General features: G+C 40.9%; 1 protein-coding gene across 1 annotated transcript; it reads right to left on the reverse strand.

Annotated features, from left to right (window-relative positions):
- Window positions 1-584: 584 nt before the first annotated feature.
- Window positions 585-21,371, reverse strand: LOC308170298 (ubiquitin-like protein 5; the record flags this gene model as incomplete). Its single annotated transcript, XM_080545068.1, has 4 exons — window positions 585-686; window positions 2,414-2,451; window positions 4,358-4,441; window positions 21,316-21,371. The coding sequence occupies 4 exons, from the start codon at window positions 21,369-21,371 to the stop codon at window positions 643-645; spliced, it is 222 nt and encodes a 73-aa protein (XP_080401194.1). The 3' UTR covers window positions 585-642.
- Between the last annotated feature and the right edge of the window lie 4,217 nt (window positions 21,372-25,588).

Consider the following 25,588-nt stretch of genomic DNA (forward strand, 5'->3'; position numbering starts at 1 on the left):
ATCTTCTACTGTGAATAAAACTACTGGTTTTTGTCTTGATAGGTGGCCTGCCTTGTCAATCCACCCCTGTGCTTTGTGCTAAAGGCTAACCTGTCGAACTTAACTTCCACAATGAGCTAGGCACTATAGAAATGTGATACAATCTGTTTTTGAAGATGCTTTTATCATAAGCCACTTACTGGTTCACATGTACGTTCAATATGCGATTCAGGATGTAGCCCATGTGGTCAATTGAACCTCAAACCTTACTGCTGTTACCTTGTGAGAACTTCACTTCTATGCATGTGCGTTTCCATGTTGTTTGACAAGGTAAGTGAGTAACATTCAGATACAGACAGAAACAGGACACCGATACATTGATTCAGACATGAAGGTAAATAAATATCTGATTTTATTACCAAAACAATATCAAAAGAAAAAAAAAATTCATCAACAATGTCCGTCGTAAACCATGACTGTAAATGGCTACCATCTAATGACCATCATTATCTAAAAGCTCTGTGTTGGCTCCACATTTTTTCTGTTACAGTTGTACGTGTGTGTGTTTGAGGACTGAAAGTGGATGAAATAGGCATGTGTGTGTGTGGGTGGGTGGGTATGTGTGTGTGGGTATGTGTGCGCGTGTCAGGTCAGCCTCGCCCCCTACTGGTAGTACAGCTCCAGGTTCATCCCATCGTGGATCTCATCTGCAAGGCAGAAGTTAAGGGAACAACCACATAACTATTACAGGATTCCCACACCTTCTGAAACATCAAATTCAAGCACTTTTCAAGGACTTTCAAGACTCAATTCCCTCAAATTCAAGGACCCAACACGGCATAGTTTGAGACAGAACTAGATGAGAATGTATACAATAGGAACTATCCACTTACAGACAGCAATTCAAAAGAGAGGCTTGAATGTGTGAACACTAGATGGTCTCTTGCCTTCTCTACCACAGCACAGCAAAACAATATATGTGTAAAGGTAAGCAATACAGAGACTTATTTACTAGTTGACGAGCTAAGTAAAACATTTTGAATATATATATATATATCAGTGGAGGCTCCTCCATAGAGGTGGAGGAGGCCTGGCCTCCCCAATAATTTATGAGAAGAGAGAGAGATTTAAAAAAGCAATAATTATATTTTTTATCAGACACACAACATACAATTCAGAACAATACTTCATCCATTTCTAATATTTATCCTGCAGAACAGCACTCATACACGCGTGTGGCGGAAAAAGGTACTACACGGAGGCCAGGCCTCCTGTCGGAAAGTGGTTTCTCATAGAAGTCAATGTAATGCAATTTTTTTCATGGCAATATGTGATTGGCCAAATCACTGAAAATGGGTGGGCACAGGAGGCCTGGCCTCCGTGTAGTACCTTTTTCCGCCACACGCGTATGAGTGCTGTTCTGCAGGATAAATATTAGAAATGGATGAAGTATTGTTCTGAATTGTATGTTGTGTGTCTGATTGACATAGTGTTTGAGTGCTTTTGACATGTCATTGATTGTATGTAGTATGTTGTGGTGAATGAATGAATGAATGGTCTTTATTGTCATTTCTACAGTACAGGTACCAAACAACGAAATTTAGGAGGGGTGCGTTGTTGAATGTTGTGAGCCTGAGCAGAAGGGACAATAGCTGCTGCAGGCGGACCAGAGATTCATGCCAATTGTTTTGTTTATTTGATGACCCATTGTGCAGGCAATAAAAGCTGCTTCATCCACCATCCCTTCAGTACAGCCAAACACAAATCAATTATTTTTAACAAAGACAGATAAGAAGAACAGGGAACATTCCATCGCGAGTGAAGCGAGCAAGCGGGAAAAAAATTGGCCTCCTCAATTCTGGAAGTCACCAGCCTCCACTGATATATATATATATATATATATATTTTAGAGAGAGGGGGAGGGGAATTCGAGCACTTTCAATGACCCATATCGATTTTCAAAAATGTTTAAGGCCTTGATTTTTTTTTTCAAATTCACAAACTTTCAAGGATTTCAAGGACCCGTGGGAACCCTGCTATTAATATCTATACTACTGCTATTGCTACAACTTGTCATGTCATTCCAGAAAATGTTTTTATCCAGTGTTGAGTATGCAGAAAACAAACCCACAACCATTGCTCAACTTAAGACTTTCCCTGGGCTAGCCCCCTTTACCAATCTGGGAATTTCCCCTTTTTCAAGACAGTTTGACACTATTGCAACAAGAAATGCATCAATGTCCTCATATTTTACTACTACAATACATCCAAAATAACAATAAACCTCATCAAAGATGTTATGTTGGTTAAGCAATTCGTTTAAAACATACCTAGCATATGAATCGGTTAAGTGAGTACAAAGGACTACTACTGTAGGTCATATTTCATCTCCTGACATACAAACAGAAAAAGAAGCAGACATTTGAAAGGATACAGTCTCCCAGAGACACGTGGTCCTTGAATATGGTGTACCTGAGGAGACACAGAGCATTAGCAACTGACACACAAAACTGCCACAGCAGAGAGACTTGTCTCATCGCTACTACGGCCCCAATCCCCATGCCTTGAACTTTGTCACTATGGTATGGAAGCCTGTTTTGACTAGGTTATATACACAAATACAGAGACATTGTGTTTTTTCTTCTTCTCCGAATGGCCATAACCACAAGCATAGACGGATCATGAAAAAATGGGCCCCTGGGCCTGGACGTGTAGAAAGCCCCCTCCCCCCCTCCCCAGCGCAAACACATTTTTTTTTTAGAGCGCAAGTAAACACAATGCCAACAGCATATAAGACATAGCCTACGTTTACCTGCATCTCAACAGGTTTTACAGCGGAGGAACACTCAAAGCCAACAGCACAATAACTAGAAAAAATTCACCTGTATTTCAACGAGACAGGATTTACAACACAGGCATGCCACACTCAATTGAAGCCAACAACAGTACATGTACAGTAACAAAATACACCGCTTTCAACCAAAAACAATTGGCAACACTATGGTGTCATATATAGCAACCACAGGATGGCTTTATAAGACTAAATTAATCATAAAATAGTCTTACCTTATGCAATGCATTTTTTCCTGGCTCTGCTTTGTGCAAAATCATCCACGATATCATTAAAGTCCAGTGATTTGGTCAGTTCGCTCTCAATTGCCATGAGAGAAAGAGCCTTGAGACGGTGTTGCGTCCTTTTAGTCCGCAATTCGTTTTTAATCCTGGACAGCACAGAGAATGACCGCTCCCCTTCGCAATTGGTTACAGGCAGAGTCAAAAATAGCCGCAGCGCAACATAGACATTTTGGAAACATAGATTGCAGGCCACAATCGATAATTACGCGGAGTAGTCCTTGTGGGCTTTTATCATCTTCAGCCTTAATAAAAGATCTGTAAAAGACATGCACCAGTGTGACCTCGTGACCTGTCCCCAGTACACAAACTTTAATGGCGCCCTCTAGTGTCTAGTTTCTATAGCCTACTCATTAATCTAATGGGAATGTAGCCTGTATTCGCATTAGAATCTGAGTAGGCTATAGAAACTATGTAGCCCACACAAGCTTCTCTTTTTTTTGCAAGACGTGGGCCCCTATAAAATTGTTCAAAATAGTATATTCAAAAGTATATTCAAAATAGTTTTTTTACGTTCATATAAGGAATCTCATTTGTCCCAGTTACAGTAGGACATTTTCTACCGGCATCCCTGCGACAAGAAATGCAAAGGGCCCCCTGATCTCTGGGGCCCCTGGGCCTGGGCCCGGTAGGCCCGTTCAGTAATATGTCTTTGACCACAAGGCATGTGAAAGCTTGAGTGGACTTGGATCCAGGGACTATAGAGGGACTAATAGTCAAGATCAAGATATTTTAAGATCCTTCTGCTTGTTTATAAAGCTCTCACGGGCACAGAACCAGCATATCTGAAAGACCTTTTGCTGAGCATATCAGCCCAATAGAGCTCTCAGGTCTTCTGACACTGGTTTTCTCTGTGTAACACATGTACAAAAGAAGAGATTTGGTGAGGCTGCATTCTCATTTTATGCCCCCAAATTGTGGAATGCACTGCCAGTTTACATTAGGGATGCAACCTCAGTAAATATGTTCAAGTCAAGACTAAAAACCCATCTTGCCTTTAAATGACTCAATAATTAAATTATGACTATATAATGAATGGAGCACTTTGAGCTGCAACGTTTGCAGGAATAGTGGTATACACAAAGTGTATATATTATTATTATTATTATTATTATTAAAGATTATTAATGCCGGCACTGCTTGCAAACTGACCATATATCAGTGCCTCGGTGTTGGTGACACAGACAAGCAGAGAGGGTTTCAGGGGTTCAGGGTTCACTGGACTCTCCTGGCCCTCACCACTCACCACTTCTTCAGGACGATCTTGTCCCACCTGGTTCCTGTCTGGGCAGAGATGAGCTTCTTCAGGTCTCCGATGGTGTCCTCTGAACTGGAGGGGAAGGGGTTAAGGCCGACACACTAGCACAGGGGGGGATACGTTCTGTCTGCCACACTCGGCCTTCATTGTGGCCTAGTTGTCAATTGCAAACTGCTCAGGAGAAAGGTGGTTTTCTCATGTGAAAGCGGACCTGAGCTCAGTAATTAGGGGCTTTTGCCCTGTTGACCATTGAGAATAGATTTACAACCTCCCTGGATGTTGATGACATCATCGAGGACTTCACCTCATCGAAAGTCAAAAGAAAGCATCTGTCAATTAAAGTTTCCTATTTAAATATATAAATCTGATTAAGTACCGACACATTAAAATCAAATGTAAAATGCATAGAAATAAAATGTATAACATAGGGCTATACTTTCTACTATAAATAAATGACAACAAACTAATTGCATCTGAATACAGAAATATTAATAGATTAAAATAAAAAGATATACCAAACTAAATTAATGAGCATAATAATCACGTGGCAGTTTAAGTCATTTTGTTTACCAATATCAAAACATGCGTGTAGGGGGCCCCCGAAAAATAGTCTGCCTAGTGTAACCTACCATTTTCACCGGCCCTGTCGAGACCTAAACTAACCCCACTCCACTCCCCACCATCCCAGTTTATCCCTCAAAGAAGAATGAACTGATGGTGTCAGGGTGTTATAGAAGAATGAACTGATGCAGGTGAGGATGTTATAGAAGAATGAACTGATGGTGTCAGGATGTTATAGAAGAATGAACTGATGGGGTGAGGATGTTATAGAAGAATGAACTGATGGGGTGAGGATGTTATAGAAGAATGAACTGATGGTGTCAGGATGTTATAGAAGAATGAACTGATGGAGTGAGGGTGTTATAGAAGGGTGAACTGATGGGGTGAGGATGTTATAGAAGAATGAACTGATGGAGTGAGGGTGTTATAGAAGGGTGAACTGATGGGGTGAGGATGTTATAGAAGAATGAACTGATGGAGTGAGGGTGTTATAGAAGGGTGAACTGATGGGGTGAGGATGTTATAGAAGAATGAACTGATGGAGTGAGGATGTTATAGAAGGGTGAACTGATGGGGTGAGGATGTTATAGAAGAATGAACTGATGGAGTGAGGGTGTTATAGAAGGGTGAACTGATGGTGTGAAGATGTTATAGAAGGGTGAACTGATGGGGTGAGGATGTTATAGAAGAATGAACTGATGGAGTGAGGGTGTTATAGAAGGGTGAACTGATGGGGTGAGGATGTTATAGAAGAATGAACTGATGGAGTGAGGGTGTTATAGAAGGGTGAACTGATGGGGTGAGGATGTTATAGAAGAATGAACTGATGGAGTGAGGATGTTATAGAAGGGTGAACTGATGGGGTGAGGATGTTATAGAAGAATGAACTGATGGAGTGAGGGTGTTATAGAAGGGTGAACTGATGGTGTGAAGATGTTATAGAAGGGTGAACTGATGGGGTGAGGATGTTATAGAAGAATGAACTGATGGAGTGAGGGTGTTATAGAAGGGTGAACTGATGGGGTGAGGATGTTATAGAAGAATGAACTGATGGAGTGAGGGTGTTATAGAAGGGTGAACTGATGGGGTGAGAATGTTATAGAAGAATGAACTGATGGGGTGAGGATGTTATAGAAGAATGAACTGATGGAGTGAGGATGTTATAGAAGAATGAACTGATGGAGTGAGGATGTTATAGAAGAATGAACTGATGGGGTGAGGATGTTATAGAAGAATGAACTGATGGAGTGAGGATGTTATAGAAGAATAAACTGATGGAGTGAGGGTGTTATAGAAGGGTGAACTGATGGAGTGAGAATGTTATAGAAGAATGAACTGATGGGGTGAGGATGTTATAGAAGAATGAACTGATGGAGTGAGGATGTTATAGAAGAATGAACTGATGGAGTGAGGATGTTATAGAAGAATGAACTGATGGGGTGAGGATGTTATAGAAGAATGAACTGATGGAGTGAGGGTGTTATAGAAGGGTGAACTGATGGAGTGAGGGTGTTATAGAAGGGTGAACTGATGGAGTGAGGATGTTATAGAAGAATGAACTGATGGAGTGAGGATGTTATAGAAGAGTGAACTGATGGTGTCAGGGTGTTATAGAAGAATGAACTGATGGAGTGAGGGTGTTATAGAAGAATGAACTGATGGAGTGAGGGTGTTATAGAAGGGTGAACTGATGGGGTGAGGATGTTATAGAAGAATGAACTGATGGGGTGAGGATGTTAAAGAAGGGTGAACTGAGGGGGTGAGGATGTTATAGAAGAGTGAACTGATGGGGTGAGAGTGTTATAGAAGGGTGAACTGAGGGGGTGAGGATGTTATAGAAGAGTGAACTGATGGGGTGAGGATGTTATAGAAGAGTGAACTGATGGAGTGAGGGTGTTATAGAAGAGTGAACTGATGGAGTGAGGATGTTATAGAAGAGTGAACTGATGGTGTCAGGATGTTATAGAAGAATGAACTGATGGGGTGAGGGTGTTATAGAAGGGTGAACTGAGGGGGTGAGGATGTTATAGAAGAGTGAACTTATGGGGTGAGAATGTTATAGAAGGGTGAACTGATGGGGTGAGGGTGTTATAGAAGGGTGAACTGAGGGGGTGAGGATGTTATAGAAGAGTGAACTTATGGGGTGAGGATGTTATAGAAGGGTGAACTGAGGGGTGAGGATGTTATAGAAGAGTGAACTGATGGGGTGAGGATGTTATAGAAGAGTGAACTGATGGAGTGAGGATGTTATAGAAGAGTGAACTGATGGTGTCAGGATGTTATAAAAGAATGAACTGATGGGGTGAGGATGTTATAGAAGAGTGAACTGATGGGGTGAGGATGTTATAGAAGAATGAACTGATGGGGTGAGGATGTTATAAAAGAATGCACTGATGGAGTGAGGATGTTATAGAAGAATGAACTGATGGGGTCAGGATGTTATAGAAGAATGAACTGATGGGGTGAGGATGTTATAGAAGAGTGAACTGATGGGGTGAGGATGTTATAGAAGAATGAACTGATGGGGTGAGGATGTTATAGAAGAGTGAACTGATGGTGTCAGGGTGTTATAGAAGAATGAACTGATGGAGTGAGGATGTTATAGAAGAGTGAACTGATGGAGTGAGGATGTTATAGAAGAATGAACTGATGGGGTGAGGATGTTATAAAATAATGAACTGATGGAGTGAGGATGTTATAGAAGAGTGAACTGATGGGGTGAGGATGTTATAGAAGAATGAACTGATGGGGTGAGGATGTTATAGAAGAGTGAACTGATGGGGTGAGGATGTTATAGAAGAATGAACTGATGGAGTGAGGGTGTTATAGAAGGGTGAACTGATGGAGTGAGGATGTTATAGAAGGTTGAACTGATGGGGTGAGGATGTTATAGAAGAGTGAACTGATGGAGTGAGGATGTTATAGAAGAGTGAACTGATGGAGTGAGGGTGTTATAGAAGAGTGAACTGATGGGGTGAGGATGTTATAGAAGAGTGAACTGATGGGGTGAGGATGTTATAGAAGAATGAACTGATGGGGTGAGGATGTTATAGAAGGGTGAACTGATGGGGTGAGGATGTTATAGAAGAATGAACTGATGGAGTGAGGATGTTATAGAAGAGTGAACTGATGGTGTGAGGATGTTATAGAAGAGTGAACTGATGGGGTGAGGATGTTATAGAAGAATGAACTGATGGAGTGAGGATGTTATAGAAGAATGAACTGATGGAGTGAGGATGTTATAGAAGAGTGAACTGATGGTGTGAGGATGTTATAGAAGAGTGAACTGATGGGGTGAGGATGTTATAGAAGAGTGAACTGATGGGGTGAGGTTGTTATAGAAGAATGAACTGATGGAGTGAGGATGTTATAGAAGGGTGAACTGATGGAGTGAGGATGTTATAGAAGAATGAACTGATGGGGTGAGGATGTTATAGAAGAGTGAACTGATGGGGTGAGGTTGTTATAGAAGAATGAACTGATGGAGTGAGGATGTTATAGAAGGGTGAACTGATGGAGTGAGGATGTTATAGAAGGGTGTTATGATGTGTTTTCAAGTGTGCATAGATAAATTGTAGACATTAAGCATGAGCTCACTAGTCAGCTATATGTTGTGAAACTGCCAGCTAGTCTGTCCCATATGTGTGTCAGGAGACTTGTTGCTCAGCGAGGAAAGTGGGTCAAGAGGCCAGCGAGGAGAAGGGGTCAAGAGGTCAATATATTTAGGGAAAGGCAGGAATCGTATGACTGAGGTTGCCAGGGAGACCAGCCCGTTAAGGGGTAAAGGGGGAGAAAAGGGAATCTCATGTTAGTGAGTTGACAGCAGAATCATGATTGACACTGAACAGCTGATGGCTAACTCAGCAGTAATTTGGGCCATAAGAACTGTGCACGGAGGAGAGAAGCCCATTCACATTTTGGTGCATGGAAGATGTGGATCTCTGATCAGATAAATAAATATCTTCAAACTGTCCAACCTGAGCCGACCTTGGTGATTTCGATTGATTCATTCGTTGGGGAGAAACCATCATCATATCAATTGGCGTCTTTCGAACAGAGAAATCCGATTAAAACAACAGGAGTCAGGTGAGATTATGTAAATTTAACACATAAACATTATAGCCTGCCTCTGTTAGATAAAACGGATTAAACGAACCTGTGATGATGTGTTAATTATGAATGAATAATTGAATCATTAAAAACAAAAATGCTAAGCAATGATATAGTATGATAAAACTTGATTTAATTACTAAAACAAAGGTCAAATGTCATTAACAATCATATGGTTTAAAGTATAAAGGATACAGAGTGCGCCGTCACTCCGGCGGAGTGTGTGCAATTGAAAAATAATTGCTCAGAGATTCATATTGAAGTATTTGTATTGTATTTGTATTGAAGTAATTGACAGGGAATAAAACGTGAACTGCAGCACGCTTTGAGTCAATAAGACAATAGAGATAAGAGATTAAGATTATAGTTTTATTTTGTAAAGATATGGTTTGTGATATCCTGTGAGGTACAGGATCACGTAATACGAATGTGAGATAATTGACAAAGTACATGACGATACAGTGGTTGTAGCAAGGAAGCATAAGGATACTGTTAAAAGTAGAATGTTAAAGACGGTTGTGTGAATAAGATATTATTAGCACAAGAAGGGGTGTGGTATGTAATTTGAAAGGTGACTGAAGATTGTGTTAATGTTAAAACATAAGACAGATTTAACTGACTGTGTGACTTGAGAGGGAAAAAAGGATTCAGTTGGACATCGGAGTGGTAATTAAGAGATGATTTATGGTGCGTTGACAGGTGACACACAGTAACAGGAATGTATGGTTGTAAAACAGCAATTGAGACGAGCGAGACAGAAATAGTGACAAAAAGAGGGGAGGTGTTTTTACAGCACAAAACGAGGAGAGAGAACGGACTGTGGTTGTGACATAATTGACTTTATGATCAGTAAATGACAAAACATATTTGAAGAAAAATAAGGTATTAAGCTCTATTACGACAGTTTTAAGACTGATTTATTTTATTTTTAAAAACTAACAACGTGTGCTGTGATTAAATATGGGGAATCAGGCCAGTGTAACGCCAAAGCCAATCAAAAAGATTTATCTTAGGAATAAATCGGAGAATGATTTACCTAAAAAGGAGAGAAAAGCTCTTAAAAAGCTATTAAGTACGAACCCTCATTTAAAAAATATACCAATTAAAAATAAAGCTGATCTATCCCCACGAGAGTGGATGATTTTGAAATTGGGAATATATTACGTTGAACCATTTCTAGGCAACCTGTCTGAATGGTCAGATGACTTATACCCCAATCAAGGAAGTTTTGATAAGGATAAATTAGAAATTGTTAATGATTATTTGGGATCAAATAATGCAATTGTCAATCCAGAATGGGACCTTCAATACATGACAGAAGTATATATTGCGTGGATGCTGATGGCAAAACAATGGCCAGGTAATATAATAAGACAGAAAAAACGTAATGAGAAAAAGAAATGTATCATAGACTGTAATGTATTATCCCCAATAGAGGAACAGACAATCGATGAAATTAAACAAATACATAATGACGATGTCACGACAAATACGCCCACTGTTACTCCATTGTACCCTCAGTTATCTCTGATAAAGGAACCACCAACATATGCGTCACTAACAGATGATGACGATGACGTCATTAATTGGGTTCTGTTAGAAGGACAAAACATAAAGAAAGATGATAAAGGTGCAAAGGTTAATCCAAAGATTACAGCAACATACATCTTTTCTAAAACTGACAATGACACTTTCTCATTAAGAAATTGGAAAAAAGAATGTAATCAATTGTTCCTGGATAATTGTGTTAAAGCCTTCCACACAACGGAAAGGAAATATGCAGAACAAAAGGAACGCATTAAATCTGATAAACTAAGGTACATTAAGGAACTCACAGAAGGGGAATGTAAGAAAATTATCCAAATATTACGAAAAGGGGAGAAAGTTGAAAAACGGTATCACGACATTTCCAGTCTAATGATGAGAACATTATTAGAAAGTATAGACAGGTATGAGAAAGAGAAGGTATCAAATGTTGACCCTACAAACTTCACTACAAAAGATATGGAGACAATATTGAAAGGAATAAGAGACAATGATATTAAGGAAATATATGACATGATAATTGAAACTATTGAAGACAAAAAGAAAACCGAGACAGAAGAACGTACAACAATGCCTTTGTTAACAATGGACGAAAAGGTGTTATATAAACCCCTATCGTTACCGGAACTATCTTTAATCATAAGAGACGCCCCGAAACCATTAACGAACCCAAGGGGATTTATAAATTGGTGGAGAACAACAATAATGCATGGAAGTATGGATGGTAAGGATGTGAGATATATTTTAAACACTTTATTACCTAACATTAGAATGGATACAATAATAGCAAAATGTGATACGCTAAATGAGGACCACGATAATGCCGCAGAAGGGGACACACCTTTGGAACGTTACGTGTGGCTTACTAAAGATCATAAGATTAAACACATTAAACAAATTACTGAATTCCTTAAAGATCATGCAAGCCAAGAACGTGATATATCAAAGATTCTTCAATGTAAACGCCGACCTGATGAAACATTGTCTGAATTCGCTAGTAGGTTTCAGAAATCATGGAAAGAGGACGCGAAATTGGACATACAGGACGGGGAAGATAATTTCTTTACAAGCATGATTTTGAATAACATGGATGACGAATCCAAACAGACAATAACTATCTCAACACCTGGGGTATACTCACTAACACCGGCAGATTTATTAAAGAAAATCAGAGAGTTAGAGGCTGTGGGATTATTTAAAGTTAAAAACAAAACAAAAGACACTGAATTGCCACAACTACCACAAATTGACGTTACGCCACCCACACCACAAGTAGGAGGTAACCAATTTAGATCACCTCAACTCAGACAATATAGTCCATTTATACCAAGATCAGGAAACAATTCGGAACAGTATAAACAAAGACAAAATGGAGAAAGGTATGGTAATAGAGGCGAGAATAGCTATGGTAATAGAGGGACATTTAATGGTAATAATCGGAGAGGGGATAGAACAAACAACTGCTTCTATTGTAAAGAATTCGGACATTGGATACAAGATTGTAGAGTAAAACAAAGAGATGAACAGCAAAAAGGTAGCTGGTACTCACCACGGGCTAATTATAGACAACAAGAAAATGAACGACCACAAACGGAGTCATATAAACAACCACGAGGGGAAACGCCCACAAATTTGTTATGGAAGAAATGACCATTTCAGCCTACAGACATGATCAAATATATAGTTAGTACACCACAATTCCACATAACAAATAAACCTTCAGAAATACCAGAGATAGCTTTAAAAATAAATGGTAAAATAATTAAATTTTTAATAGATTCAGGAGCGACAGTATCATGTCTAAGGCGAAACGATTTGAAATGTCAATTAACAAACAAAACGATAAGAACTATTGGAATAAGTGTGACAATGCAAGATGATGCAGTATCCATACCTTTACAGGTTGACTTAGACGACATCAAAATACAACATCCAGTTTTGATAAGTGCAACGACACCCATGCCATTGATGGGCAGGGATTTACTATGCAAGATAAACGCAACAATTTATTGTACACCAGATGGGATTGAAATGTCTATACCACCACATAGAGCATACCAAATGTTTGCAGAAAACGTTCTGAAAACACACACGGCTCGAACTATTCTATCCTAAATTGATTTTGTAAAACAATTACTTATGATACAGGGAATTCAGAAGCTGGCCCGTTGCAGCGCAGCCGCAGCAGCTACGGTATTACACTTCAAAATTCTTAGCGAACCATTCTCTGACAAAGTAATTAAGACAGAAGAAATGACAGAGATACCTCAGAACTTTTTCGTATCACCATTAGGACTCTTATTAATATGGAAAGACATAAAAGAACACATTGAACCCTTTGTATGTGCATTAAGGAATAACTTTAACGATGTATCTGATTTAATAAAGTCATTTAAAGAACATATTAACTTACCACCAGATAATGAGGAAAAGAACAATAATTGTATCATTTGGTCTTATGGAAAAACTCCCACGCATTTCTTCATAAAAAATTTGAATAACACAGTAATGCCTGAGATATGGTGTGATAATAAAGATTACAAAATATCTCTACTACCACCTTGTATATTACACGAAGTACCGTCAAAATTGTGGGCATTACATGCTAATCATGTGGGTCTCTTGAACATTGAACCCTATAAAGCTATGATTAATCCTGATAAATATCCAGTGTATATTAAACAATACCCCCTTTCTAAGGAAAAGGAGGAAGGCATTAAGCCAGTAATTGAAAGCTTATTAGAACAAGGTGTCATTGCAAAGCAGAGTTCACCAAATAACACTCCTATTAATCCCATTTTAAAACCAGGCACTAACAAATATCGGTTTACACAGGACCTGAGGAAGGTCAATGAAGCCATAATTCCTCTGGCCCCAGTGGTACCTGACACTAATTCTATCTTGACAGCACTGCCAGCAGACTCGAAATGGTACACAGTAGTGGATTTATCATCCACATACTTTTCAATACCTGTACACAAAGACACACAAGGATTATTTGCATTCACATTTTTATCACAACAATACATTTGGCTTCGTCTACCCATGGGACTTATTGATAGTAGCGTCATTTATAGCAGAGCTGTAAATCAACACTTGTCGCATTTGACATTGCCATGTAACTCAGCACTTCTGACTTACGTTGACGACCTGTTAACAGCAGCAACTGACAGACAAGGATGCATTGAGGACTCAATCGTACTTCTGAAGCACCTGGCTGAGGGAGGGCACAGAGCTTCGCTATCAAAACTGCAATTTTGCATGGAATCTGTCAATTATTTGGGATATGTACTGAAAAATGGCTGCCGCTTCCTATCACCTGACAGAGTCAAGGCAATCAAAGACATGGAGAAACCACGGACTAAGACTGAATTACTTTCTTTCCTGGGATTAGTAAATTACTGCAGTAACTGGCTAGCTGAATATGCTATTTATGATGCGGTACTGCGGAAGGCCACATTAAAGACAGCGCCTAACACCATTCTATGGGATGAGGACAAGAAACAAGCTTTCAGACATATCAAATTCCTGCTATGTCACAGTCCCGCTCTAGGACTGCCGGATTATAACCTGATCTTCCACCTGTACACTGCAGATGATGGTGACGTGGTATCGGCAGTGCTAGCGCAACTACATGGCGATTCAATGAGACCAGTGGCGTATTTCAGCAAAAATCTACCACAAATTGTTAAGGGGATGTCCAATTGCCTCCGAGCTGTAGCAGCCGCGGCAATTATGGTAGACAAATCACAAGTCATTGTTTTGGCCCACCCTATGACGTTACATACATCACATACGGTTAATACAATACTACGGAATATTACAACACAACACATGACGAGCCAAAGACGGAGTAATTACGAACACATTTTGACTGGCACGCATAACCTTACGATTTCGACCACAATACACACGAACCCTGCATTGCATTTGAAAACATTACTACATGGAGATTCACAAGTCCAAAGTGAAAAGGATAGTGAACATGACTGTATGGAATTGATTAATGCAACAAGCAGTGTAAGAGCTGACTTACAGCAGACGATACTTGAACATAATGACATGATTTTGTATTGTGACGGCAGTGCAATGAGACCTGACGACAAGACAACTTTAGCTGCATATGCAATAGTTGACGAAAACGGTCATTGCATTGAGGCATACAGACTACCAGTTTCATCAGCACAAGCAGCTGAATTGATAGCACTAACAAGAGCATGTAAATATGCTAAAGACAAAGATGTATCCGTGTTTACCGATTCAAAATACGCATTTTCAGTTGCACATGACTTTAGCAAAATCTGGGAAAACAGAGGTTTCATCACTACTGCAGGAAAGCCAATACAACATGCTATTTTAGTGAAGGAACTGTTGGAAGCATTGATGCTTCCAGCACGAATTGCCATAGTTAAGTGCAAAGGCCATTCCAGAGAAAATTCAGAGGTGGCGAGAGGAAACAACTTGGCAGACAAATATGCCCAAGATGCAGCATTAAATGGATCGCCCGCACCATGGTTGGAACACGCGACCATGGCAGTGTTAACCACAGACCCACCGTTCACCATTGATGCATTGTTATCGTTTCAAGATCAAGCAGATCAATCAGAAATTATATTGTGGGAAAGGAAAGGATGCATCAGAGATGACATAGGCTTATGGAAATGTACGGATGAACGAATAGCCTTACCAAAAATAGCATATGAAGCACTCATATCGTTCATACATGGCCCAACACACATAGGGTATAAAGGAGTGACAGAATACATATCAAAGTTGTTTTTTACAATTGGTCTTGAAAAACAAGTAAGACATTTCATTCATAAATGTTTAGTTTGTGCAAGATGTAATCCAAACATTAACCCTGCTAAACGACAACATTTACCTAAGCCAGAAGGACCATGGCAACAGTTGCAAATTGATTTCTCTCATATGCCAAAATGTAGAGGTTTTTCATATCTATTGGTAATTGTTGATAGATTTTCAAAATGGACAGAAGCGTTTGCGACAAGGAAAGAAAATGCGCAAACAGTTGTAAAATGCCTAATGGAGCACATTATACCTCGGTTCGGAATCCCCACAGGGATCGACTCGGATAACGGGACACCGTTCACATCTAGGGTTACCAAACTGTTGGCAGCAGCACTAGGGATAAAATGGACATTCCACATACCTTACAACCCACAGAGTTCTGGCCAAGTCGAAAGGACCAACAGGACTATAAAAGATAAATTAATGAAATTGCACCAAGCAAGACAGGTAAATTGGATAGAGGGTCTTCCAATAGCACTCATGTCAATTCGAGCTATGCCAAACGCATGCACTGGCCTGTCACCTCATGAAGTTTTGATGGCACGACCTTTTCCCCTAGGTGCATTGATGAAGGAGACAGCGGCTATTGACATAACACAATTGCAAGAATTGCAACAGGACTATGTTAAACACTTGTGCCACTTTGTTTGTAGATATTCCCAACAGGTGACTGATTCGTTGCCTTCACCAGGTGAAAAGCCGATTCACGATTTTCAAGCAGGAGACTACGTCCTGGTAAAAAGTCTCAAACCGGTAACGTTGGGAGGTGAACCGAGATACGGCCCACCTACCCAAATATTATTGATCACCCGAACGGCGGTTAAGGCAACAAACCAGCCGCAATGGATACATGCTTCTAGGCTGAAAGCAGCCCCCCCCTTAGCACTCCCAAATTAGATTAACTGAGTGACGGGGAGGAGATAGAATGACACACACACACACACACACACACACACACACACACACACACACACACACACACAAAAGGAACATTTAATATATGATCCAGGAAATTTGTGACAAGTATCTCTGCTATGATGATCTTTCTTTCTGAAATGTTGTATGTTAAGATCACAGAACCAGATGACAAGTGACACCAACCAAGGAATGGAACAAAAGAACAAAACAATCAGAGCCACGCTATGGATTATGGGACTGGCCACGATGTTTACGGTCATATATACATCTATACTCATGTGTATTAACAAACAAGAGACGAGAGTGAATGACAAAACTAATGATACGCTCATGCGCATGAAACGTAACATACAAAGGATTGAATCCATGAGTGACATTGGCACTTTGGACAACACACCTATGACTGAGGACGAAATGCACTGTTTCTGGTACCCACTGAGGACCTCAGGTAGAAAATCGTTCTACATCGATAATGTGACATTCATCGCTCTAAATGAGGGATCGGTACATGTCGATGTGAAACTCAGATCCCTAGAGGGAGAGAATCTTCACATATTACCATTATCACTCCCAGCAATGGGCGCATCGACCCCTACCAATGAGTTTTGCGACACATTGTGGAAAAAATTACTACCTGATTTCCCGGTACAGAGACTTAGAGACATTTGACAACTTGCCGACAGTACGCACGATTGCTAGACAACAACAACGACCTTTGACTTGTGTAGACCCTATTAAAAGCTACCAGACGCTGCACGACGTGGGGATCACCCTAGGGTGCCCTGACAAGCGGATATTCTTAGATGTCAACAAACCATGGCCTGCCACAGACTATATCATTTGGATGTGTGGAGAAAATGTCTACACTTATCTGCCCAGTTTCTGGCAGGGTCGATGTGCACCTTATTGTTCTGACAACATTGATAATGACAAAACCAGCAAAATGGGACTAGGACAAGACCAAAGTGACAATTTCAAACATGACACACCAGACGAAATACGAGTGATTGACTATAATGAAGTTGGCCTGAAGCAAGAAGACACTCACCCATTTGCATCTAACTTGTGGTATAAAACAATGACAAGCAAAGTTAGAAAACTAACACCGAACTCATGTTACGCATGCTCTATGTTTCCTCAATCAACAACAGAATTATTTCCATCTTATGCAGTGCCACTCACTGATGACAAGGGGTTATCTACACTATGTGTCCTAGCATACCACTACATATTGCAAGTACATCCAGCCACTACAGGACAAGATTACACTGGCGCAACCGCTAGACCCATTGTCCAACCCAATAGTATATACATAGGTAAGACGACTAAATGGTCCATCATGGAACAAGGTCAAGTGAAAGAAGTGATTTCATACATAATCCATTCTAACATATCTGTACGACAGGATAATGGCGTTGATACAGACTACACACAGGTAAACCCCTACACCACTTTGGATTACTTCCCATCACTAACTGGATGTCACACACTATTTAGGAACAGCATCCTGAATGTACCTAGTGATTTGGCCACTAAACCTACAAAAATATCTGCTACGGTTAATGACTCAGCAGTATTTGATGTATGTGTAATGGGACAGCCCACCGAGGACACCGGAGCCACGGATGTCGGCTATTTATATCCCACAAAATGCAAACACTTTTTCGACTACCGCCACAACGCAGTAAAGATATCTAAGATTGGCACGGTAGAGATTCCAGGTTTCCTTTGGTGTTGTGGAAACCAGGTTGGACAAACCTACCACCAATGTTTCGTGGGATCTGTGGAATGTGCATGCTGAATGACCTGGTGTATTTAGTTGAACCCATAGAATACGAAGACAACGACTTGACAACACGCAATAGCAGTAGACGACAGAAAAGGCAGAGTAATGAGGTAGAGGGGTACATACACTTGAAAAACACTGACCCAAAAGAGTTGTCCGACAAGTATTACGAGCTACCTGAAGAGTCTAGAATCTTCACACATGCACAACTAGTATTCAAGTCCATATTTTTGGAATACCGAGTTACAGTATGCCAACCATTACTTGATAGCATTAACCCGGCATGACCTTTCCCAAGTGGCCAACGCGACTCTAATGGGATTTCAAGCTTTAAGCAGCGAAATTGCTACCATAAGACAATTCACCATTGACAACCGCATTGCCCTAGATTCGATTACAGCCGCACAAGGAGGAGTATGCGCAATTGTAGGATCAGACACCTGTTGCACATATTTACCCTCAATGTCAGAAGGTTTGGGTAACTTGTCCAATGCTATTAGGAACATCAAGAGAATTCAACAGGGAATAGTTAGAACTAAGGGGCCAGAGAAGGAGGGGGATATGGATCAGAAGTATTCGATTACCTTGCAAAATTCTTCAATGGAAACACAACACTAACATGGATTATGGGACTCATAACACCAGTGATAATAATCATGATGATTATTATTGTGATCATGGGATGCTGTTTTCCGATTTTCCGCGCACTCATTATGCGATCCATGAATGTCACAACTAACATGCCAATGATTGAGACATTCATGTGAACTTTGCACAAAGGAGACAGAGCCCTACATCAAGCTCTGATACCTCATCAACAGAAGGAGAAAGGGAGAAAAGAGAGCAAAAGTGAAAGTATGGTGTGAATGAAATAATTTCTACTATGAGTCTCTCAATAACACAGCAACAAGAGAAAAGGGACAACCAAGGCTAAAAGCAGACGACCATGAAGAATCGTCATTCTATCATCTCAGATAGTGCCTCATTGCAACCAGGAAAAGCATGAGGTCCCTCTGTTGAAGACCGACAAGAATCAAGATAACAAAACAACCTCCAGTTTGTGAAAAACATGCATAAGTGTAAACAAATCATGGAAGATATAGTCAATTTGATGTGAATTATAATCTCAAGTAACGCACGGAATGAATAGAATTAAAAAATATAACTGTTATATGCAAGTTGAGTGCTTAGACATAGTAATAAGAGCCTATTTGGATATTTTCTCCTTCAAACATCAAAAGGTTTTTATCCGAAGAAGGCAATTATTAACTAGAGTAGGTTAACCATGGACGACCTTTTACTCATCTTTAAGTAATTGAGAGATGAGACGTTTGATCGGCCATTGAGGCATGACTGGGGGCTCACATTTGTCTACGGGAAGAGATCATTTAATGATGTCCCCGGGAGGGGAATGTGAGGTTTCAGCCATGTGACTAAGAAATATTGATCATATAATTAAAAATAATTTCCCAGATTAGAGGAAAAAAAAGAGTGGATTGTTATGATGTGTTTTCAAGTGTGCATAGATAAATTGTAGACATTAAGCATGAACTCACTAGTCAGCTATATGTTGTGAAACTGCCAGCAAGTCTGTCCCATATGTGTGTCAGGAGACTTGTTGCTCAGCGAGGAAAGTGGGTCAAGGGGCCAGCGAGGAGAGTGGGTCAAGAGGTCAATATATTTAGGGAAAGGCAGGAATCGTATGACTGAGGTTGCCAGGGAGACCAGCCCGTTAAGGGGTAAAGGAGGAGAAAAGGGAATCTCATGTTAGTGTGTTGACAGCAGAATCATGATTGACACTGAACAGCTGATGGCTAACTCAGCAGTAATTTGGGCCATAAGAACTGTGCACGGAGGAGAGAAGCCCATTCACATTTTGGTGCATGGAAGATGTGGATCTCTGATCAGATAAATAAATATCTTCAAACTGTCCAACCTGAGCCGACCTTGGTGATTTCGATTGATTCATTCGTTGGGGAGAAACCATCATCATATCAAAGGGTGAACTGATGGAGTGAGGATGTTATAGAAGAATGAACTGATGGAGTGAGGATGTTATAGAAGGGTGAACATGGGGTGAGGTTGTTATAGAAGAGTGAACTGATGGGGTGAGGATGTTACAGAAGAGTGAACTGATGGGGTGAGGATGTTATAGAAGGGTGAACTGATGGAGTGAGGATGTTATAGAAGGGTGAACTGATGGAGTGAGGATGTTATAGAAGAATGAACTGATGGAGTGAGGATGTTATAGAAGGGTGAACTGATGGGGTGAGGATGTTATAGAAGAGTGAACTGATGGGGTGAGGATGTTATAGAAGAATGAACTGATGGGGTGAGGATGTTATAGAAGGGTGAACTGATGGGGTGAGGATGTTATAGAAGAATGAACTGATGGGGTGAGGATGTTATAGAAGGGTGAACTGATGGGGTGAGGATGTTACAGAAGAGTGAATTGATGGGGTGAGGATGTTATAGAAGGGTGAACTGATGGAGTGAGGATGTTATAGAAGGGTGAACTGATGGAGTGAGGATGTTATAGAAGGGTGAACTGATGGAGTGAGGATGTTATAGAAGAATGAACTGATGGAGTGAGGATGTTATAGAAGGGTGAACTGATGGGGTGAGGTTGTTATAGAAGAGTGAACTGATGGGATGAGGATGTTACAGAAGAGTGAACTGATGGGGTGAGGATGTTACAGAAGAGTGAACTGATGGAGTGAGGATCTTATAGAATGGTGAACTGATGGGGTGAGGGTGTTATAGAAGAGTGAACTGATGGGGTGAGGGTGTTATAGAAGAATGAACTGATGGAGTGAGGATGTTATAGAAGGGTGAACTGATGGTGTCAGGGTGTTAGAGAAGAGTGAACTGATGGGGTGAGGATGTTATAGAAGAATGAACTGATGGGGTGAGGATGTTATAGAAGGGTGAACTGATGGGGTGAGGATGTTATAGAAGAATGAACTGATGGAGTGAGGGTGTTATAGAAGAGTGAACTGATGGTGTCAGGATGTTATAGAAGGGTGAACTGATGGGGTGAGGATGTTATAGAAGAGTGAACTGATGGGGTGAGGATGTTATCGAAGAATGAACTGATGGAGTGAGGATGTTATAGAAGGGTGAACTGATGGTGTCAGGGTGTTAGAGAAGAGTGAACTGATGGGGTGAGGATGTTATAGAAGAGTGAACTGATGGAGGTCAGGTTGTTGAAGGATACTTGCACTTGACTCGGACCTTCTTTCCCAAGCGGTCATTGCAAACTACCTCAATCATCTTGTTCACGCAGTCCTGGAGAAAGGGGGGAAAACACGCACCTGTCAATGTTCAAAGTTCAACGTTGAATATCCAATGTGTGAGGACCATTCCAAACTAACTAGCTACCATCCTACGGATATAAGGGAACATGGAGTTGTTACAAACTAGCGTTGCTTTGCACAAATGGAACCAAAACAAACAAACGTGTTTACTTCGGTTGTGCACGATGTGGAAGCTAATACAGCTAGATACATCTTCATCAAGACAAAAGATGTGACAAAGACAAAGGAGTTATAACACCATAAACATCAATGTTCGTTATAATATTTAGTGTTGTGCATTAAATTAACGGTATCAGACCAGAATAAACGTATTTATTACCTTAAACTGACTAGTAGTTGTCCCAAAAATGTATTCAAACGACAATCGCTGTAGCCTCGGTCACCGTAAAGTGTTGCAGTTCATGTTCAGCCAGCGAGGTCCAATCAAACGTCTTAAACCGATGATTGACAGAAAACTACCGGGCGCTGATTGGCTCTGGTGACTATAAAGGGCGGGCATTGTACTAAAAAATCTACGCCGTAAAGCCACCATGAGAGTCTAGTTTAGTTTAGTTTAGTTTATTAGTTTATTATATCGAGGACAATCCAAATACATGAACCATATAAAATACAGTAAAAAAGGCAGCGTTAGCCGAGTCGGCTAATTTTCAGCTGAAGTCCCCGGCCAGTTGCAACATGGCATCCTGAAAAGTAACGTCATTAGTTAAAATAAAACATTTAAATATTCTAAGAACACGTGGCTGAGACAAGGTACCCCAACATCACACTTGACAAAAAAAACACGTAAGCAAGCTGAGGTGATTGAAGGGGCTACAACAAACACCACATACACACTTATGGGGGCAGCGACATTTCAAGCACATAGAAGCCACAGGACAATTACAGGCCACACAACATTAAGCACTTACAAACAGCAATACATTAAACAAAACAAACATACAAAAAAAAGGCATTATGGGGAGGCAGCACAGAGAGGGATTAATGAGGACAAGTATAGTTCTGTGTCAGCCAGGCTTTCATGTGTGTTGTGAAGGTGGAGTAAGTATGTATGTCTTTGAGTTGGTTGGGTAGTGAGTTCCAGTTTTCTATTGCTATCACTGAGAAGGATTGCTTACTGAAGGTGCTTTTCCTGAATGGAACTATAAGGTCGCCACGAGAGGTGCTTCTGGTGGGCCGTAAGCTGTGGTCACGCTGGTTTATGAAAGAGTTAAGCGGGGGAGGAGCTTTGTTATGCAGAATTTTATGGATGAGACAGATGTTTTTATATTTGATGGTGTCTTCCCAGCTAAGGTATTTATATTTGTCTAGGATGGTACAGTAGTGTGTGCTGTTGGGCTTCTGGTCCATGACCTTAAGGGTCCGCTTGTATAGGGTGGCTAATGGCTTTAGGGAAGTGCTGTATGCATGGCCCCAGCTTTTCAAACAATATGTGAGGTGCGACATAATTGATGCGTCCATATATAGTCTGGCAGCACTCATGGTCAGTGAGCTTCTGATGTACCTGAAGTTTGCCAGGCCAAACTTCACCCTACCAGAATCGAGTCGTTAACGACAGAGTCGTGAATAATTGTAGTGAAACGTCGCGAAATAACGCCTACATACATCATCCTCTCTGGTAACATTATCCATGCAATAATCAATTAACTGAATATAGTTCTTTTTTTTGGACAAGCTACGATAAACTTTGAGAAATGCAAAATGTCCAAAAATGCATGTCTACAAATCATGCGCGCAGACACGTAGAAATATTCTACAGATACATAGATAGCTATTTGCTGACATCTGCCGGACATCTTTGGTACAACAACAGCTGGAGAAGTTTCTCATTCTCAGCGCCAATCTACGAGAGGAAGAGAAGAGAAGAGTGACTTGCAGTGTTGTTGAAAGCAGTGAAAAATGGCAGACGACGAGAAGCTACCGTCCGGATGGGAGAAGCGAATGAGCCGCAGTTCAAGTAAGGGGGAACGGCCCGCCACTCGTTTATGATGAGCGTGGTGAATTATGTCCACATACTCCACGAAGGACATCGTAGTGCAGCACTCCGCTAGCAGCTAGCTAAGCTAGCTTGTCCACTGATGTGCCGCTAGCATCGCGATGTCACCACCCACCCAGACGCACATCAGCCCCTTTCATGTTCCCAATTAGTTAGGCCTTTATTTTTTATTTTGCGCTTGTTATTGTTGTAGATTCGCATATGAATGAAGTATGGAATGAAGGTTATCTCACCACAAGCTGAGCTGGCTAAACCACATTAGCCAGCCGAGGTAGCTCGCTAACTAGCCACACACATGCTATGTGTTGCAGTCCCAACATAAAGCCGTGATGCGTTTCACACACATAGTCACAACAGTCTCTTTCTTTTTTGAGTTTACAAGTCCTGGGGGGTATTCCATTAACGTCATTAAAGGAAAATCCAGGCTTATTTTAGCAAAATATCGCAAGATTTAGCTAAATGAGCGTGGATTTGTCTATAAATCTCGCGAGACCTATCAAAATACGCCTAGATTTTCCTTTAGCGACGTTGATGTAATACCCCCCAGGTCCTGGTAGTCACAGGCTAATTGTCGTCTATGGCAGTGGTTCCCAACCTTTTTTGTCTTGTGTACCCCTTGAGCTGTTTTGCCATGCCAGAAGTACCCCCTCACTCATGCGTGTTGATTATTTCCAAAAATGTTCAATTAACATGTTTTATCTTTCAGCCCCCCTCCCCTTTCCCCTTATTGCAGGCCGGCATTGTAAATAAGAATTTTGTTCTTAATTGTCTCGCCTGGTAAAATAAAGGTAAAATAAAATAAAATAAATGACATCTGCCCCGGACTGGCCTTCCTTCTAACAGAGTCGATCTGTAGTCTGTATTACCCTAAAGGTAAACTAAGATACTGAGGCTGAAGGCGGAGAGATTCACCCTGCTGTTCACTGTCTTACTTGCTTCCTCCTATTGTCATATCCCACAAATAAGCCTCAATAATAGCACTTAGGAATCATAGGCACATAGGTCCCTGTAGTTAATGACAGCTCTGATATTTTGTTAGGCTAGGCTAACCATTTAGTAGTAACTATAACGTGCTGGAGGCGGGACACGGAGGCAGAGCTGAAAAGACATGGTACCAGCTGGGGAGAGACAGAGAAGATAGCCCAAAGCCGTGCTGGATGGAGAAGAGTCGTCAATGTCCTATGCTCCACTGGGAGTTAAGGGCCTAAGTAAGTAAGTAATAACGTGCATTGAATCTAATGTTTTACAGTTGACAAGAAGGGTACAAGGGACCTTTGTTACATAGGGAATTCCTAATAAATGCTGTGCCTGTCTCTAAATCCTGCCATTTAACCTTCTACCAAGAACCTTCTGACTGAACAAACCTATTGCTTACTATAGCTTATTAACCTTTAAACCTAGTAATCATTTTACCCTCGCCTTAAGCAAGCCTGTCATCAAGACCCTCACTAGCGCCACCTAGGGGCAAGGCCAGGTAGTGGAGCAGCGAAAGGTCAAGACTCAAGACAACCTCTCTAACTCAGCTTCCAATCGATTGCCTACGGTCATGCCGCATGACATCAATGGTTGCAGAGTCTTTCCGCTGCTAGAGAGAGTTCATGCAAGATTATTGAGTCCTTGTAATACCTTAATCTAGTAACCTGTTAATCCCTGATATCCAGTTCACCTATTATAAAGTCAATCCAACCGATCATACAATTGATCTACCCATTATAGAACTGGATACCTTATAGGCTTTGACCCACCCTTTCATAGGATCAGAGGCCTCTAAACCAGTGGTTTTCAACCCTCTCCTCGGGGACCACCAGCCGTTCCACATACGTATCTGATCTGTTCCACCACCAGCACACCTGATTCAACTAATCAAGTACAAATCAGAAGAGGGTTGAAAACCACTGCTCTAAACCATAACCCGGCCTTGACCAACCCTCGCAGAGGGTCACGGCTACCTTAAACCCTCCCAGAGGGTCATGGCTACCTTAAACCCCCTAACCCTAACCCTTAAACCCCCTAACCCTTAAACCCTTAAACCCTCTCTGGTGATTCTTCAATCCACCCTGATATAGGTTTGAATTCACCCTTCTAAATCATTTTTTTTGTCTCTCTCCCAGAGACCATCTGGTCAAGAAGGGGAAAGTTACTTGCTCTTACGCCTAGTGAGCTTATTTTAGTAAAAGGGG

The sequence above is a fragment of the Nansenia antarctica genome (assembly GCF_963989245.1).
Source record: "Nansenia antarctica genome assembly, chromosome: 14".
NCBI classification, from domain to species: Eukaryota; Metazoa; Chordata; class Actinopteri; order Argentiniformes; family Microstomatidae; genus Nansenia; species Nansenia antarctica.